Source organism: Urocitellus parryii, chromosome 5 (assembly GCF_045843805.1).
Source record: "Urocitellus parryii isolate mUroPar1 chromosome 5, mUroPar1.hap1, whole genome shotgun sequence".
In the NCBI taxonomy this organism is placed as follows: Eukaryota; Metazoa; Chordata; class Mammalia; order Rodentia; family Sciuridae; genus Urocitellus; species Urocitellus parryii.
This window is the reverse complement of record NC_135535.1, coordinates 45,605,193-45,625,574: the sequence shown is the minus strand read 5'-3', so window position 1 is coordinate 45,625,574 and position 20,382 is coordinate 45,605,193. Positions and strand designations below refer to the sequence as shown.

General features: G+C 37.6%; 1 protein-coding gene across 3 annotated transcripts in view; it reads left to right on the top strand.

Annotated features, from left to right (window-relative positions):
* Positions 1-20,382, top strand: part of Lgr5 (leucine rich repeat containing G protein-coupled receptor 5) — a 123,034-nt gene that overhangs the window by 43,833 nt on the left and 58,819 nt on the right. For all 3 annotated transcript variants that reach the window (XM_026386658.2, XM_026386657.2, XM_026386656.2), the window contains exon 2: positions 10,565-10,636. In XM_026386658.2, the coding sequence (XP_026242443.1) occupies positions 10,565-10,636 (72 nt within the window). The remainder of the gene's footprint in view (positions 1-10,564; positions 10,637-20,382) is intronic.

The following is a 20,382-nucleotide window of genomic DNA, read 5'->3' as shown; positions in this document are numbered from 1 at the left end:
TTTGAATCTCCAAGAGGAGTATTAGAAGATGAAAGGTTACTAGCCTTTTCATTACATATCAGTGTATAGTTTCACTTATAATAAGTATACCTTATTTCTAATTTGAAGGTCATCAAATAAGATAAAATGGTCTGCTAGCATTTTGCAAACAAGAGTATCTTGAAGGGCAAAAGTCATAAATAGTTGTTCAATTATTAGATTATTATAAGTGAGGAAATTTAAATTAAAGCCACAAGGATATACTATTATAGACCTATCAAAATGGTTAAAATTTTAAAAAGAAATAATACTTATTTTGATGACTATTAATGAAAACATTTAGATATGAAACATTTAGTATTCTCATAGACAACTTCATGGAAATATAAATCAATCTAACCACTTTAGAAAAGTATTTGATAGTATCTATTTGAACTGAGCATAGGGCTATAGCTCAGTGGTAGAGCACTTGCCTGGCACGTGTGAGGCACTGTGTTCAATTCTCAGCACCACATATAAGTAAATAAATAAAACAAAGATCCATTGATAACTAAATATATATATATATATATATATATATATATATATATATATATATTTTAAAACCGAGCACATACATATATCAAGACCCATTCCTAGCATTTCTCTAACAAAGGCACACATGTATGTTCAACAAAAGACATGTTTAAGAATGTTTATAGCAGCACTGTTTATAATAACACAAACTAAAAGCAACCCAAAGGTCCTGCAACAGTAGAGTGGATAAATGCAGTGTGGTATAATAGTAAAATGAAATATATTGCATTGAGAAGAAGCTAGTATGTAATAAACATAACAAATGAAGAAGCTAGATGAACATAAAAACTATGCAAGACATGATTGCATTTATAGAAATACCAAAAATAAGCAAAACTAATGCAAAGTCTTAGAAGTCATGAGATGGTTGCTCTTAGTGGGAATTAGTGAATTGGAAGGAACATGAGCAGGTTTCTGGGGTAATAGCATCGTTCTGTCTTGATTGCACTGACTTATGAAGTGTGCTCATACTGTGAAAATTCACTGGACTAGACACTTAGGATTTATGAATTTCACTTCAATAGAAGTATCTTTAAAGGATGCATTGTTAGGATACAATGGCATGAGGAAAGTACCTGAAAATATCATTATTCATCTTATAAAATGATACCTTTTCTTTTGAAATTCACAAGAGGGTTTTTCTCTAGAAACATATTTGAAAAGTTCTGGAATGATTTCAGCCTGGATCCATTGTTTAAAAAAAAAAAATCCAGCAGAGAGCTAAATGCTGTTGGATCTCCCAACACAAATTTTAAAATCATCATTCTTAGGAGATGATAGAAACTGCACTGTGCTGCTAAAGAGGAAAATGTTTGTCTTTGTAGAAGAGATTAAAGAAGGAACCTCACCTTCTGTTTTAGCTATGTTCTTACTATTAGAAAGAGCCTCCTTGATAATCAATTCACATACCCAGCCCCAAATATAGACAGTTGCATGGCTAGATTGTAAGATGGTGGACTGAATGCATACTGCAGTCATCCCCCTCCCCCACAACAAATTCATAGAAATGATAGAAAGGAGCATAAGGGCAGAAAGGGACTTTTCTTTCTTTCTTTCTTTCTTTTTTTTTTTTTTTAGAGAGAGAGATGTTTTTTTCAATATTTATTTTTTTTTAGTTTTCGGCAGACACAACATCTTTGTTTGTATGTGGTGCTGAGGATCGAACCCTGGGCTGCACGCATGCCAGGCCATCGCGCTACCGCTTGAGCCACATCCCCAGCCCTGAAAGGGACTTTTCAATGAATGAGAATCTTTGATGAATCTTGGGGACAGAAAGCATATAGTATCAGCTGGAAAGGAAAACCTGATTATAGGCAAGAAATCATTGTGGAAGGTAGCAACCCAAAGAGGGTGTTCTCCCAAGTGTTTTATTCCAGAAATTTTCTATAGCTTATATTCTTAGAAGCAACACAGTCATTTGATGAGAAACGTGGTTTTTAAAAAGACAGATTGGGTAAGATTTTCTCTTTAGTCATAGGAAGGCTGCAGTAGAAGAGGACTCAACTCAATACAAGTGACTCCTATATGCAAGAGTCTTCTAAGAATCAAAAATACTGTGATGGCACAGGTGTGGCGGTACACACTTCTAATCCCAGTGATTTGGGAGGCTGTGGCAGGAGGAGTTCAAAGCCAGCCTCAGCAAAGGAAGGTGCTAAGCAACTCACTGAGACCCTGTCTCTAAATAAAATACAAAATAGACCTGAGGATGTGGCTCAGTGGTCAAGTGTCCCTGAGTTTAATTCCCGGTACACCCCTTCCCCCCAAAAAAGTACTATGATGGAAAAAAATATGGCCACTAAGGTATTGGGAAAGACAGTCACATATACATATTTCTGTATAATGTCATTAAATGTGTGGGTGGTGCGGGAGGAGAGTGAACAAATCATTTCTGCTACTAGTTTTAGTGTTCAGGGAAGACATTCTGGAGAAGATGACACCTGGCCTGAGTTAAAAGATGAAATAGAATCGCTATTCCAGGTGGGTAGAGTTTGTATGCCTCAGATAAAGCTTGTATGCAATGCTAATAAATGTAGGCTCCATTTAGAAGGTTAAGGGACATATCCAAGGGTCTTAAGTAGGGTGGTGACTTGGTTAGTTCTGTACATTTTGATAGATCTCTCTAGCTGCCATTTGGAGGGTAGGCCTAAAGAGTCAAGCCTGGAAGCAAGCAGTCACAGAGTTAGGAGGCAATTCCAGATGGAGCTGATGGGGGCCTTCATAGTAAGAAAAAAGGGATATAGGAGGATGAAAGAGAGGAACAGGACTTGGGTAGCTGCCAAGCTTTGGGCTTTGTTGACAGAAAGATGGTAGTGGCATTAACTAGAAACTGGATCTACAGAAAAAGAAACACATTTGGAGTAGAAAATGATTATTTCCATTTTGGTCATGGTACATTCCTGTAAGATTGCTAGTGGACATATCCAAAAGGAAATTGGATATATAATTCTGAAATTTAGGAGAAATATGGATTTGGGGGGGATTATGGACATATGAGTGATATTTAAACCCTTAAGAGTAAGTAATAACCTCCAAGGAAAAGGGGTAGGGATTGTAGAGTATTAGGCCAAGGGCAGAACTCCAGAGAACACTGACATTTACAGGGCAGATAGGAGAAAATTCCACCAAGGAGTCCATAAAGTATAAGTTTGAGAAAATATAGAAAGAATCCTGATAGTGGTGACTTGGAAACCAGTAGAATTCAGAGTAAAAAAAAAATCAGATGCATTCTACTGTCATGTATGACTAAAAAAATAAATAAATAAATAAATAAAAATTAAAAAAAAATCAGGTCTAATGCAAGAAAGAAACTCAGTAAGCCAGGTGTTCATTAGACAATATGGAGGTTGGAGATTGCCATTCCTTGGGAGAGCAGTTTCAACATGGTGTCAGGGATAGAAACCTGTGCACTGTGGGCTGAGTGGGAATGAGAAGTAGAAACGGAAAATGACAACTCCAAAGGGAAGGAGAATATTGGGTTACAGCTAAAAGGAGACACGAGATCAAAAGATTCCCTTTTCTTTTTGCATTAATAGTGGAAAAGACTGGACCATGGGTATAAAGGAAAGAAGTTAAAAATATAGGAAATCCGAATGATTCATGGTGTGTCTTATTCCAACTGCTAGAACAATTAGCATAAACTGAGTGGGTTAAACAATAAACATTTATTTCTCCCAGTTCTGGAGACTGGGAATTCCAAGATCAAGGTGCCAGCAGATCCAGAGGGTGGTAAGTCTGCTTTCTGGGTTTTCAGATAGCCATCTTCTCATTGCTTCCTCCCACGGCAGGCAGCAGAGGTCTCTCATGTCTGTTCTTATGAGGACATTAATCCCATCATGAAGTCTCCACCTTTATGACCTAATTACCTCCCAAGTGTCCCATCTCCAAACACCACCACTGTGGGGATTAGGAGTTTAACATATGTATTTAGGGGAACACAAACATTCGATTCATAGCATGGAGAAATGTGCTGTAGCATACTATAGGGTATAGGACCCCTGGGGAAGGCTGAGCAAGGAGAAAAGTATGGGTTTAGTAAGCATGGGACAAAGGAGAATAAGAATTTGGCCTATTTCATCTTTGGTGGTCCAAAGAATCCTAGTTATTTCCATGAAGTAAGAGGAAAGGTGTCCCGAGGGCATGATGGGAGCAGTTGTTGATTAAGAAGTTGGAGGCAACTAGTAAAGATTGGCAACAGTTCCCAAGGGAGTAAGTTGAGCAATAACAAATAACAGGATTGTGCAGCAGTGTTGAGAACCCACAAAGACATGAATTTATAGTCACTAATCTGCACATTTTTGAGTTTTTCTTTTCTAGTAGCACTCAGTACCCTGGACTAGTAACAGAGAAAATGAATTATGGTGTTTTTCCTGAGCTACAGTTTGGCCAGAAGAGTGAAACAAAAGATGGGGGTTGGGGAGGTCAGAGTGTTGGTGAGACAGTGATCCAGATGATCAACATGTGATCAAAGCTGAACTGTTAGGCTGAGAAGTATCAAAGAACTTTGATACTGAAAGTATCAAAGAAATAGCAGTTGAAACAGAGAAGAGTTAAACTGGAAAGATAGGAGCTTGTGTCAGAAACACAGGGGTCTGTTGAACTAGATCTTGGGATGTGTGGGCAGGTCATGGGAGAGCAGTAATTTTGAAATAGAGAGGCTAATGCATTCCAGGGAAAGAGAATCACACATGTGAAGACAGATACAGAGGGGAAACAGCAAGAATTTCCATGTAACTGGACCACACACTGCATGGAGCAAAGTTGCGTAAGAACAAGTCGGAAACATACGTTAAGCCAGTTTCTGAGCTGCCTAAGGTGTCTGGGCAACATTTCCTTGAACGGGCCAGGAACCATCAGAAGTTCTCAGACAGCAGTGTAAGGGCTGTCCTGTTTGGCTTCAGTGGGGCAGGTTGTGTCTGCACAGAGGCTCCTCCACAGGGGTTGAATTCTAGGCAAAATTTTGTTTGCCAAGCCATTCACCTTGCTCTGCAAGTGCTTCAAGCAGGGGAAGAAGACCCCTTCTGTAACTCTTCACAGCCTCCCTGTCTTGGGAGGGGGAGCCCTTTTCCAAGTCATCTACTCAGCCAATCATGTTTCCATTGGCTAGCAGAGGCTCTGAGCAGACTGATGACCAGATGGATTGACTGATCCCGGTGACTTCTCTGGCCACCATGTAGAAGATGACCTAGAATGAGGAGACCCAGCAATCATGGAGAGAAGGACAGGTATCAGCTTGACAAGAACCTGACCAAAAGTAGCCAAGAAGAGGGCCAGATTTGGAAGCAAGCTCTGTGGGAAAATTAACACTGGGTGGCTCCTGGATGTAGGAATGATTGGGCAAGGAAAGAGTCGAACACGATTCAGATTTTCTGTTCACTGTATTCCTAGAATAGAACCTTGTTATAATTAATGCACAATTATTATTTGTCAAATGAAAAAATATATATATAGCTGGAAGTAACAAAAACATTTTCAAGGGAATGATATGCTCTGCTGGGTTGGATCTCATAGAAAATCACAGGAAATGATGCCTTCAATCATCTCCATCCTCTGAAATGTTGGATGAGTTCAGAGAGCTCACCTAGAAATGACCTCCCATGCAATGGTTGTCAGCCTTGGCTGAAAGTTCAAATCACCTGAGAAGCTTTTAAAATTCTCAGCACCCACATTAGATGAATGAACTCAGAGACTGCAGGGATGAGACCCAGGCATAAGGATGTTTTCAAAGTTCCCAGGATGATTCCAGTTTATTGCTCACTGCCCCTCTGGAACTTTGCAACCCCTGCTCCAGATTCCTAGATGTGATTATGGACATGGCATGGATAAGAACTGGGTCCACTCCCATTCTGTTTACAATAACCAGTTTTTCAAAATTAATTCCTTCCAGGCCTGGTGGTGCATACCTGTAATATCAATAGCTTTGGAGGCTGAGGAAAGGAGGTTCAAGAGTTTGAGGCCAACCTAGGAAACTTAGCAAGACCCTGTCTCCAAATAAAATAAAAAGGGATAGGGGTGTGGCTCAGTGGTAGAGGACCTCTGAGTTCAATCCCCAGTAAAAAAAAAAAAAACTCTCTCTCTCTCTCTCTCTCTCTCTCTCTCTCCCTCTCTCTCTCTCTCTCTCCCTCCCTCCCCCCCCTCTCTCTCTCACACACACACACACACACACACACATCTTAGCCAAAAATTTAAAATTTCAAGAAATCTATTATATAGCTTCACTAAGAATCTGAATCATAAGCAAAACTTGGTGAAAACAGGAACATTTTAAAAGAATAACTTAAAGAATAAAGAATGCATAGGCATGATAGTTATTTTAAGACCCTTCATTTGCTTCTAAGTTTATATATGTGCCAAGGATCAAAAGTACCAAATAAAAGAAAAGGAAAAGGTTTTAAATAATTTAAGTATCAGAATAAGAAGACAGTAGACCCTTCTATCCTTAAGGGATAGGACCCTCAGTGGGTGCCTGAAATTTTAGAGAGTACCAAACTCTGTTTGTTTTTTCCTATACATACATGTAAATTCATAAATTAGGCACAGTAAGAGATTAAAAATAACTAATAATAAAGTAAAACAATCATAACAATATTATATATATATATATATTAGTTGTTGATGAACCTTTATTTTTTATTCATTTATTTACACGTGGTGCTGAAAATTGAACCCAGTGTCTCACACATGTGAGGCAAACACTCTTCAACAGAGCCACAACCCCAGCCCAATTATAACAATATATTATAATAAAAGTTATGTGAAGTGATATCTCTTTCAGGGTATCTTATACTATATATACTAAAGGGAGGGTAGAGTATACAGTGTGGAAACAACAGACAAAGGAACAATTCACATCCCAAGTGGTGTAGAGCAGGATAGCACAGATTTCATCATGCTATTCAGAACAGCATGCAATTTAAAACTTACAAATCATCTATTTCTGGAATTTCTTGTTTAATATTTTTGGACTTCAGATGACTGAAGGTAACTAAAACTGTTACCTTTGTAAAGTGAATAAGGGGGGTGAATATAAAACTGTATTTTATAAAGAGTAGAAAAGTTGTTAGGAAAAAAAGAAAAAAAAAAAAAAAAAACCTAAGACCAGTAGAAACTAGGTAGGTCCTGGCCCTGAGGTTTTCCCACTGCATACTGCACTGTGACATAGAAGCCACCTAACCTTTCTGAGGCTCACTTTCCTCCTCTGTGATGAGCATCCTTACCCCAGAGATGCCAGTCCTCACTATCAGCTGGACATACTCTGATTCTGTTATTTTTAACTCTGAGTTGAACAGGTTAGAAGTAACATAAGCCTTGTCTTTCTTGAGATGAAAGCAAGAAGAGCATTACTAATTAAAGAATGGTTCAAGAACTCATCCTGGACCATGGCTGTTTCTGACCAATACACAACAGATAAGAATCTGAGAATCATGGTTTAGAAACCTGCATAGTAATTTAACAATCTCTGTTGAATCACATAATAAAATATTGAGGCTTGTTTTTTCATATCTTTGGGTGTCTATCTCATACTAGGGATTGAACCCAGGGCCTCTTTGAGCATGCTAAGTGCTCTCCTAGTAAGCTACATCCCCAGTCCTCTTTTTTATTTGCTTGTTTGTTTGTTTGTTTTGTTTTGAGACAGTCTCACTAAATTGTCCAGATTGGCCTTGAGCTTGTGATCCTCCTACTTCAGCATCCCAAGTTCCTGGGATTACAAATGTGCACCACCACACCCAGCTATCTTTGTATTTTGATTTCACATTTTTAGTAATCAGGTTTTACTATATTTTATAAAATGTATGCTCATAACTTTAAAAATTATAAAAATTAGTCTTTCTCCATCAGTAATTTGGGACATACTGAACTGGAGGAACAAGATTGCCTTTAGCATCAGTGCCAATGTGCATTCAGAAAGGAAAGAGTGAATGCAGAGTAATTGATTTTTGCCCTGCACATTTTGAGTTTGATTTTAAAGGCCCATTTCATTCGATCTTAGGTTGTTCTAATTGACAGTTATTTTCTGCTGTAACTTTATATAAACTGTTAGATGTTTTTTAAAAGAAAACAGCATGTATTAGAATCAGGAGATAAAGCATTGATTACAGTGGTGTTAGCTCATCTCCTAAGAGAAGTGACAGTATAATATGCCAGGGAACACAAAGAGGTTATTAATTCTTCCTGGGGAAGGTAGATACTTTCCTTTATAAGAAGAGAATTAAGACACTCTTTTCTGAGTGGGAACAGCTAATCACAGGGTTTCAAACCTTTAGCATAGGGACACCCTTATTTAAATACAAGGAAGCCTACAGAGTAAGTAAATTTCCCTAAGATCATGCAACTAGCAAACAGGAGACCAGGATTCAAACTGAGACGTGATTCTCAGATTTGCCTACATTCTCTGCAGCCCTGGGCTCCTCTACCATAGAAGCTGTTTCAGGGAGGACCACAGACTGAATGCTTACAGAAACTTCCCTTCCGGAGGCTGAAATGATGAAATAGGGCAGTAAATATTTTTAAAATATGTAGTGCTTATGAACCTTCTCAATATATAAATACCCCTGGTTCTATTTGGAGATTTCTGCACATAGACAAGATCAATATTTGTCCCAAGCTGATTTGCACATCACAGAGAAAAATATAAGAGAAAAAAATCAGTGTTGTTCATACCAGCCGACTTAATGTAGAGGCTCGTTTGATCTTGAATACTAATAAGTATTTCCAAAAGCAAACATCCTAGGTCTTTTAGAAGTGGGACAACCCTTTAAAATAAGAGAATAACCTTGATAATTATCAAGTCTTTGCAGAGATGATATAGTCACAGAGAAAAATCCATAAACTGCATCAATCAGTTAAAACATGGCTATTTAGTGAAATAAGCAACATTGCTATTTCAGAGAAATATTTGCACACACACACAAAAATTGAAGTTGGTAATTATTTGGCTGTTATCTAGACAATGCCAGAAAAATCCAGATTTTTAAAAATATGGGCAATATAGATTTTTTCTATATCTATGTCATTGTCTATTTTTAACTTGAGAATATTGGTATTTATTTGACTTCGTTATTATACACTAATGGGTATTAAAATCAACAATAATTCTGATTTGGTTTTGTGAGGTTGTTTTTCCACACTCTAAAACATTCAACAACAAACATTCAATTTTATCCTCCTGGCACATGTTTGCCACCTTTTAAAAAAACAGAGACTAAATGAGCGCTCCGTGCTAAGCATCACTGATATCAAGTTAATATTTGATAAAGGAACCAAGCTTTCGATACCAAAATCAGCTGGGCAGGTACAATGGTGTGTTCATTTTACTAACAGAAATGATTCAGATTAAAAAGAAGCACATTGTCTTCTCTGACCATCAGCTGGTAGGGACCTCACTGAATTTTTTCTCTTAACATTTTTCTGTGTGGTATGCAAATCAGTTTGGGTCAGCTATTAATCTTATAAACCAGGGGCATTTACATAATGGGACAATACATAGGCATTTTACATTCTTTTAATATTTGTTGCCCTGTTTCAGAGTTTTGGGTGCCTGAAGTGAAGCATCTATAAGCATGCAGATGAGTGTTAAGAGTGCAGGTGCGTCTGAGATTGTTACAGCAGTAGTTCTGAATCTCCAGGTTGGAGCAACAAGTCATTTCTTAAGTGAACCTGTAGCTGCCTATGAGAAGCCTGGGTTGGTCTTGATTGGAATCTGCCCAGCTGTCAGTGTTCTGGCTTCTGAGATGCAGACGGCATACACCAGTGATGCATAGGATATATGAGAGACAGCAAGAAATAGAGAAATAAAAACACAATAAAATCTAATTATACGGAGTTTCGCTTAAAACAAAAATTGATTGAGTTCTGCCCAAAGTGGCTTGTTGTTTCCTGTGCCAGGAACTACTGTGCGGGCCCAGCAGGAAGTGTGCTACAGAGCAGGATCACCTTACAGCCTCGTTTTATGGTTCATTTCACTTATTTAATGCAATCTGAGAACCTGCAAAAGGAGCATGTTAGGAGGAGGGAATAGTCTTTTTGTCTTGTTTTGTTTTAAGTTTCTTTGAATCAAAACATTTGTTTTTGCAAGGTGTTTAAACTCCCAGAGAAACAGGACTTCTAGAGTTGCTAGATGGAGACATTTTTCTTTGTCACACAAACGTAAAGCGAGACGCATAGCTGTGTAGAGAGTTGAGTCCTGTCTGTTTCTTTTGCTGTCTCTACCCATATCATCTTAAACATGAAGGGTTACCACCTAGCCCATGAATGGTCTAAATCATTTTGAAGTCTAAATCATTTTGAATTCCACGTGAGCTCTTCCTAGAGTCTCCGATTTGACAGAGAGCCCATGATGTTGGTGGGTGGAGGAGTGGGGTGGAGATTTCGGGTTGGAAAATTGCAATTCATTTGTCAGGAAGAGGAATGAGTTCATTTCAACTGTGATGCTTGGAATGGTGTGAACTGAACAGCTGGATTTCCTTGTGGCAGTATACACTGCTCCTCACACGCTGTCTGTCTTCCCCTCCAGAGACCTCAGTATGAACAACATCAGCCGACTGCCCCCGGGACCCCTGCACAGCCTCCGCTTCCTAGAGGAGCTGTAAGTATCACTGGAGTCCCGTTGCATCTAGTCCACCGGGGACACGTTCTTGTGTGTGCCTCTTGTACTTGCTGTGGGAACCAGATAACACAAGGCAGAGAAGCTGTCAGCACCAACCACTTTGGCACATGAGGAAACACTTAGTTGAGACGGGGGGAGGAAAAAAAAATTGCTTATGATTCTGGAAATCAACTTATAAAAGAGTTTACCATGAGGCTACAACTTTCTAAGGTGAGACTGAGCCAAACAAATTAAAATTTTAAAACAAAGGCTGTTTAAAAGAGCTGGATAGCTCTTTGGAAATAGTTAAGCAGCAGGATATTAAAAGTTTGAATACTGGTTCATGTTTATTAAAATAGCAAGTAAAGCTATAATCAAAACCAAAACCTGCTGCCTGGTTTCGGCTTGTGACTGGGAGAATTGAGTCCACATTGCATAGCACCAAAACCTCTTGTCCTAATCACTTTTAATTACTATTTCCCTACTTTTAAATTTAGCTTCCCTAGAGGCTTCAACAGAAAAACATGAAATCCACGGAGGACTTAAAGCTGGGCTCTCTTAAATTCACTATTAAAAAATTAAAAAATTTAAAAATAAAAAAGGAAGAAGCTAAAATTAGTTAATGATACACAGAGGAGCCCTGATTAAGCCTAGTAATCACTTTCCAGAAGATGAAAAAGAACTCTATAAACCAAAAATCTGCGTTTCAATATTCATTTGATCCTCTTACCCTGTGGAGGGATGGAAGCGACACACCGCCAGTCCTCGGGAAGAGCGTTTGGCACCATCAGTTGAGGAAATCCTCTGACTGTTGATTAAAGGAATTGTTTAGGCAATGGCCCCTTTTGAAAATGCTTCCTTTATAAATCCTAAAGTCGGGGTCCAATTTGGGGGTAATTTAAATTGTTGATGTACCACACAATCCACCATGGAAAGAATGTCCCATCAGAACCAAATTGGGCTACATTGATCATCTCTTCAAGAGGGTGATATTTTCAGATTTCCCCATGCAAGGGTTTTATCTATATTTCTTTATATATTTTTTAAATGCTATTGTTTTTACTACTAAAATCAATAGAAAATGACCAATTTCTTCTCGAGGGGCATGGTAGGGGATCTGAGACTACATAATCGTACAGCGAATTTTTAACATTCAGAGAATGGATATTCACTCTGAGTTCCTGGCTCCTCTTTTTCCCTATTCTTTTCTCTCAAGTCATTTCCCTTGCAAGGTGTGAGCCTTCATAAAAGCTGAAGCCATGTGTGTCTTTCACTGCTGGCACCTAATCAATAATCAATACATTTTTCATGAGTGGACTAATGAGAAAGTTAAACATGTAAAAGGAGCTTCTTACCCATGTTAAAAGCATTCGTTAATATTTTAATGATTATTTTAAGTAAATTTCAAACGTCAGAATTTTTCTTATTTCCTTCTCATTCTCCGACCTTACCACAACGAATAGTCCTGTTTGCCCCTCATTTCTAAGATATGCCTCCTTTCTTATCCTTTTCTCTGTAATTTCCTTCTAACATCCTATTTCAAAATGCTTCCCTTCTCCCCCAACACACACCTCAACTTTAGAACACAAACTGAATCCATAAATAATTCACTTTCCCAAGGACTTTGTTAATAGAGTTCCTCCCTCCATGACCCAACTCATTCAAAATAACTTCTCTGTCTTCATGAGTTGAATGCTAATTCTGTTCAGATGCCAGTTTTTCAAAAGATAATTGGGAAAAATCATAAAAAGTAGGCTAGGAGATGAGGAAGGAGAAATACCATTCAAAAATTCTGTTTTTCTATATTGTCTTTTATTTCTCTCTCCAGAAACTTCATCAGATATCTTGACCATAGAACCATAGAATTTTAGAAACAGAGGGGACTCTTTAAAGACTATTTATTCCTTCTGTCCTAGAATTCCTTCTGCTGAGCTAGCTGACTTGCTGAATTTAAAATGAAGACTGCTTTTCCATATATACCTCTGAGCTGCATCTAAATGATGTTTTGAAGACATCACAATGGGTTTCATTGCAAGAAAGGATAGTATTTAACCTGGAAAAATGATCAACTGTGCTTGGTTTACTTTTTTGTTCCCAAGGCTAAATTAGGGAATGAAGATTTTTATTAAAAAAAAAAAAGAAACACTCCTTTAGCAGAGCATTTTAATTATTTCTTTATTATGTGGCTGATTTTCTCTATTAAACTTAGCTCTGTTTAAGTCCATATTTTCTTTTTAGAACATAAGATCTTCAAAAATGATAATATAACAGCAATCATAGCTTACTCTGTTCCAGTGACTGTTCATAGTGCTTTGTGCACATCATCCCACTGAATCCTCTTAACAACCCATCAAGGTAGAGATTATTATTCCCAGTTAACAGATAAGAAAACCAAAGTACAGAGGAAAGAAGGAACTTACCCAAGATAATGAAGTCGGTGTCACAGCTCAAATTCTGGCCTGGGTCAAGGCTGATTCACAGTGACTTAGAAAGCTGTGCTTAGACAAGGGAGGAAGAGTTTGATTTGTCCTGGTTCAGCTGTGCCTTGCTCTTTCCCAGTAGTACCTAATGCAGAAATTTACATAGTCCAAATCTTTTCAGTGTCCGGGAGAATGAGTCATGTAATGATAGGTGTGTATGTATGGGCCCATGTCTGCATCTGTGTGGGGGAATGAGAAAGAAGGCAAAGAGAGCCATTTTCCCAGGAGGGAGAGGTCAAAGATTCAGGTTATTGATCTTCTAGCATCATATATTAGCTGAGAAAAATATTATCAGAATTTTCAGATACAGAGTATCTGAATGTAGCATTGTTCAATGGATTTAAAACTTTAGTTAACATTTTTATATGTAAAAATAGATGCTTAAACACCATATTTATGTGGTATTTTACTTGAACTAACATCCAGAAAGCCAGATATAGATGCTTAGATACCTGTCAGGGTGTGATATGTGTGCCTTTTATGACATAATTAGGAAACTGTTTGAAATTGTAAAGTCTTAAAATTACCAAAAAAAGTATAAAGTCATTTGGTTTATTCAGCTCGTGTTATGTTTTATCACTTTATGCATCAAATAGGAAACTGCTACTGCTACTGTCAATTATATTAAGAAAACACAACTGGAAAATTCAGCCTTTAAAAATCAGTATTGATAAAACCAAGTTACCACCCTTTCCCTTAGCTCTAATAACCCAGTGTATCATTTCTCTAATTTTCTTCATTTAACTGTGTTATAAACTGGGTAGACAGCCATGCTTTGCCCCTCAACTATCACGAAAGCCTAACAAAGGTGCCATAGTTCAAAGCTCTGGAGATACAGAGTTAATGTTTAAAACAACATGTAACTGGATAAAGTGGCTATCTGGAGCAAATATTTAAGAAGAATAAAAGCCTTCACAGTAAATGGTCTCCTCCACCTCTCTCTCTAGTGTGCATTCTAAATTAAATTACATTCTAGAGTAATTGCTGCCTGGGCCACAAGTTTTCAGGTCTTGCTTGTTATTTGCTATTTATTGTTTTATGATTCTGCAAAGTGACCAGGTGTGCATAGGCCAATCATTTTACTGGTGACGATGTACTAGGACTAAGAGGAGAGTCTTTGCTTTTGAAAAAAGAGAGAGAGAGAGAGAATCTAAATGTAGGGAGACTGGGCTGCACCTGAGAGAAGAGTGCAGCATCTAGAGCCAAAACCCAGAATTTCCTATCCTGGCCCTGCCACTCACTAGCTGGTAATCCCTTCAACCTCCCTGGGCCTTGGAGAATAACAGTGAGAGCCTCTCTGCCTATCTTTGAGGCTGTTTCTGAGGATCAAATGAAATGATGTTGAAAGAATTTTGGTAAACTATAATCTACATATTGTTGTATTCATAAAATGAAAACACCTTTAAAAAGATTCTAACCTCTTCCTGTTTCATGAACCTAATTTTGCAGGAATCCCAGAAATCTGGGACCTGTGAAGGAAAAGCTATTTCCAGCTCTGATCGCTAATGACCATAGCTAATGTTTGCAGATAGTTCTTTACCAAATTTTCACAACCTGAACAAGCATTGCATTTATCTCTGCCAATACCTCTCCCAGCTCTTTAAGTTCAGTTCTGCTAAGGACGTCATATTCATGCTTCGTGGACAAATAAAAGATCTTACATTTGGCCCTAAGAGTGTGGTTTACATGTTAAGAGCTAATGGCAAATGGTACTTACCGCTAGCATCTACAAATAACAGTAAACTTAGATTAGTAGTCTCATTAAACCAGGGAGGACTCAGTTGTTTCCATTTTTAAAATAGTCTAAGTTAAAGGCTTTTATTTCCGAGTAGCATTTTAAAGTCTTCCCAGATTTTAATGCTATTGGAATCAAATACTCGATTTAGAAAAGAAACATGAGATGCTCTAGGGAGGTCTGTTTTTAAGTTATTGTTCCCTGGAACTGTTTGCTCATATTATGGTTGGCCTTGAGGAATCTCTATATAAATAGCAGATATCTATTATTACAGATGAAATTTCTAATGAGAGACACTAGCAAACTTCCTGAAAGTGTAATCTGTGCTTGCTGCTTGTACTTCCTCGCCATGTTACTGAAAATGGTGAGAGCTGTCCTGCCTGTCTTTTGAGTTTTGTTTTGTTTTGTTTTTCCTGCGGATCAAGTGAAATGATGATGAAGAACTTTGGGAAATGATAATGCACATATTGATTGTATTTGTAAAGCCAAAACACCTCCATGCCCATGAATGATCTTCATTGGGCTTGTCACAGTGATTAGTTTCCTGTTCTCATAATTCTGGCAATTGATTATAAATGCTGCTTCCTTAAAACTCATGGCAATGATTTTGGTTCTCTTCCATATCTATCCATACAACTAGACATACGCATTTAGATAGCTGTTATTGTGTGTGTGTGTGTATGTGTGTGTGTGTGTGTGTGTGTGTGTGTGTATCTTGTGTTGACAGTTAGGACCCTATTTTGAAAGTACCCTACCTCTCTGCCTCCTCTTCTTTTTCCCTTTGGCATTCCATTCTCCCGGATTCCTATAAAATGTAGACATTCCCCAAATTTCTTCACTTAATTTTATTGTCTCCTTTCTTAGTTCTTTTTACTTCCTCCATTCAACATGCATTTATTGTACCACTGGGAACGTAAGAATGAATAGAACTTGCTGTGGGTCATTTAGCAAGCTCTTGCCTTTGAGGAACTTAAAATTGAATGTAGAGACAGATAATCAGCAATGAAAAGCACATAAGATATTTACTAATTGTGACACACAAGTAGTGAAGAACACAAACATGATTTAGACAAAGAATAAAGAGGAATGGCCAAGACGGGGAAAACCTCACTCTAGGAAGATGACATTTCTAAACTAAGATCAGATCATGTAGGGCCAATCCAGTTATGTATTCAGTACAATGGGGGGGGGATGAATATAGGCAACTAGTGAAACAATATGAGTTATGATATTAAAGATTTCTCTGATTTCTGCATACAAAATAGATCAGAGAATTACAGAATTATAGAAGCAGAGACTCATTAGAAGGCTGTCATCATTGAGAAGAAACCGAAGACTATGTTTCCTGTATAGATGACTCCCAAATCCATGTTTTCAGTCCAGCTCTCTTTTGTTTTTGATTGCTAGACCAGTGGTTCTTAAAATGTGGCATCATTAAGAACAGCATATAGAGCTTTTAATAAAAGCAGCAGCATCGGCACCGTCTTGTTATTTATCCTTCATCTAAATTTATTCTTTATCTGTGCTTGTTAGAAATATAAATTCATGTGCTCCATCCCAACCTAGGAAATTGAAAACTCTAGGGATTTAGCCTAGGAAACTGCCTTTAACAAGTGATTGCAGTGCATGGAAAATTTTGAGTACCACTAACCTAAGCCAATTGTTCTTGAAAATTAGTGACATCCAAATTACCTGGAGTATTTGCTAAACCACACTTTGCTAAGCCGCACCAGGTTTCTTCAGCTGGTTGGTGGTTGGGAGAAGAACGTCAAGAAATTGTATTTATAGGAAATTCCCAGGTGATACCAACACTGCTAGTTCAGCATCCACACTTTGGAAATCCCCAACTTCTTAAGGGACACCTCCATCTACTGTCCCACCAATACTTTAAAACCCAACTTGTGCAGACACAGATTAATTCATGCACCACATCGCTGACAAGCTTCCTCTCCTGTGTTTCCTAATTGCCACCAGCGTTGTTATTATGCCACGTCTGTAACTCCATTCTTTCTCTCTTGCCCCCTACCTCTAACCAATTTCCAAGTCCTAAAGCTCATGATTCTACAATTTTCTCGCCCATTTGTTCATTTTATTTAATCACCACCTAGTTCAGATTCTGTTGTCTCATATGTATAACTGTTAAAATCACGTCTCCTAATTCTCCCAACAATCAATGAATGAATCATTGTCTCTAGGAACAGATACCACAAAGGTTTTCCAAGTGATCTTGTAAATTTTAAACTGTGAGAATTATTTCTAAGTTTTCCATTTTCAAATCACAATCACCTAGAATACTGTTTTAAACTAGTAAAGACAAGAGCTTATCCCCAGAGATTCTAATTTGAAGGGTATCAGTGGGGACCCAAACATCATTTTTTAAAAGCCCTACGTGTGAGCTGAGAACCACTGTAATATATGGAAACGTCAAAGCAAAGAAAGAGACTCATCAGTTAATTGAATGTAGGGACTAAAGAAGAGGTCCAGAAGACTCAGAATAAGGTCACAATATTAGGTGCCAGGTAACGGGTGAAGCACAGAGGCAGGGAATTCAATAATAACTGCTTCTAGACTTACTTCATGTAGAGTGCCAGCAGGACATCCAAATGAGAATGTCAGTAAAGTCATTGGAATGGAAGTCTGGAGCCTAAAAAAAAATGTTCTAGAAAATAATGATTGGGAAGTAGTTACAAAGAGGTAATGGTTGAAGGCGCTGAATAAAGAGAGAGGATCTGCTTTTGTTAAAACAACCAGCACTGCTTACTAAAAATGCAGATTCCCAAATCTATCCCCCAGGAATTCTGATTCTCTAGATTGGGTTTGGGAGCTGGAGAGCTGGGAAGTTTAGACTCCAGAGGTGAGAACACTAAACTTTTGAGCACCAATAGACAGGGAGAAAAAAAAATAATGTGAGGATGAAACTTCAGGAACTACATTTGGAAGATGAAAACTAAGAGACGGCAAGAGAGGAAGAAAGAGAGAAGACCAGTCATTTCGATGGGAGTGTCATTGTGGTAAGGGTGTAAGACTGTACTGAATCTGGTAGGCATGGCGGGAGTTTAAACAAAAAGCAGTGGATTCTTATAGCCAGTGACACCTCCAGTGATGTAGCTATCATGTGCTTGTATTTTTCCTGTTTAGGTTGGTCACTCCTGCCCAGACCAACCTGCTTTTAACCAAAATGATGGTTTAAGATCCAAGTTTTGAAGATGAAATGCTATGCTTGAACTAAATTCTCCTGTGTGAACTTTTCTATATAAATGTGAGCAAACAACTTCTCTTAGGCACACTTTGCCATCTGTAAAAAAGGAAATAATAATGTTTGCTTAATATGATTATGATAATAATTAAATAGCAGTATGTATATAAAGCACTTAACATTGTACCTAACACAAGTTGTTTAATAAATGGTAGCTACTATTTATGTGCTCCCAAAGCACTGTACATGGCTTATTGAACATGTTAAAAGAAATTTCCGGATCTAAATTTGATATAGAATAAAGAAGAAATATTATTCATCTGTTTCTAATCTGGTTATGTAATGACTAACCAACTTGGAATAGTTATGCTAGACCCAAAGAAACTGCAGCACTATGGTCAGCTGTCTTTGGAGACAAAGTCAAGATTCTTGACCTAAGGAGTCTATCATCTGATCAGATAAATACACAGTAAAGGGTAGAAAAAGAACCTCTGCAGGAAGCGTGGTATAGAATATATCTTATAGGAACACTTACTGTGGACTAAGGTGATTAAGGGAAAACTCACAGATGAGCTGAAATTGAACTTCATTTGTCTGTAGTTAAGAAATCACAGGTCTTTGTGCCCACTACAGGATCTCCCAGGTACCCTAAAAAAAGTTCACTTATTCAGTTCAATGGTTATAGCCCTCCACAATTCTTAGCCTTTGAACCTTGAAATTCTAATATTCTCATCCTAACTAATAACAGAAGCAAAATGCTGAGTTCATGAATATATAGCTTAAGAAAGAAAGTTTTGGGGCTGGATTTACCCAATTGCAAATGATTAACTTATTGAAGTGGGAGGAGTAAATTCCAGTTTTTGAAAATCACAAATTGTCAAGGCTTACTAGGAAAGACATTTGCTCTCCAAGGGAAGACAAACAGCTCAAGGGATGTCATGATCCTTTTAACTCAGGCTACCCTCATTTGTCTTTTATTTTAATTTTTCTCTTTAATATTTTTTAGTTGTCAATCTATTTTCATTTTATTAATTTATATGCAGTGCTGAAAATCAAACATGGGGCCTCATACATGCTAGGCAAGCACTCTACCACTGAGCCACAACCCCTGACCAACTCATTTGTCTTTTGAAAGTCAGTGATTATACTATTATCATAGTTTTCGTTAACTTTATTTTAGAATGATATTTGTTTCAAAATGAGAATATTTTGACACTCATAAGGAATAAAAGATTTTGCAGAAATTTCACATTTAAATGATAGTTTAGCAGCAATTATTCAAGTGAATTATAAACTCAGAAAAGTGAAAAATTCTGAAATTATAACAGCTACCAAAATCAGTCCTGGAAAATCACAAAGGAAAATTGTACCAGAAAACTAGAAATAGACAAGAATCATCCAGATCACCAGAATGAAATAAAAAGGTGGGAGGGGAGCATAATACTTAAGCCTGATGTCAGCCCTCATCCAATTTCTATAAAAAGTTAATTTGGCATTTATAGATTGTGTGTCTTCTAGGTCTCATGTATTTTGTAAAAATCAGAAAATAAAGCAATAATTTCCAGGAGCCAGTATGAGTTTTCTAAGGTGTCTGCAGTGCCTTCCTTTTAAATCATAAGCATCATCTTATTTAAGTTTAGTCTGCTCTGATTAAGTAGCAGTACTACTATTGCACACTTTCTGTGTTTTATAAGAAAAGCCCAGGTTGTGTTTAAATGAAATCAGGAAAGACACAATGTTTTCCACTTTATATAAAATTTTTCTGCACTTTGATATCCTCATCTATAAAATGTGGACAATAATAACCCCAATTTAAAGTATGGAAAAGTGCTTTTTTTTAATTGTAGTTGTACACAATAACTTTATTTTATTTATTTATTTTTATGTGGTGCTGAGGATCGAACCCAGGGCCTTGCAAGTGCAAGGCGAGCTCTCTACAATAAGGGAAGTGAGGCCCAGGGAAATTAAGTGGTTTGTGTAGTCTCACAGCAAGTTAATGGTGAAAAGAAAGAAAGCCAAAAAGGGAAAGGAAAAAAAATAACTAAATTAGAAGTTAAGAGGTTCATGTAAGAATCAACCCAGGAAGCCCTCTCACTTAGCTTTGAAAATGATACTTACCTGAAGGGGCCCATGTTGAACAGTGATTCTCTGCTCCGGAATTTCCCAGGAGTCCTACATGGAGAGGAGGGTCAAATGCCCCCTTCCATCCTCAGAACTCACCTTACATAATATATGCACTTCTTCCTCTCTCTCCAGGCCCATCCATGTCAGGGAGGAAAAATTAGACCTCCATTTTAAAAACTGAAGCTTATATATATATTTATATATAAGCCTA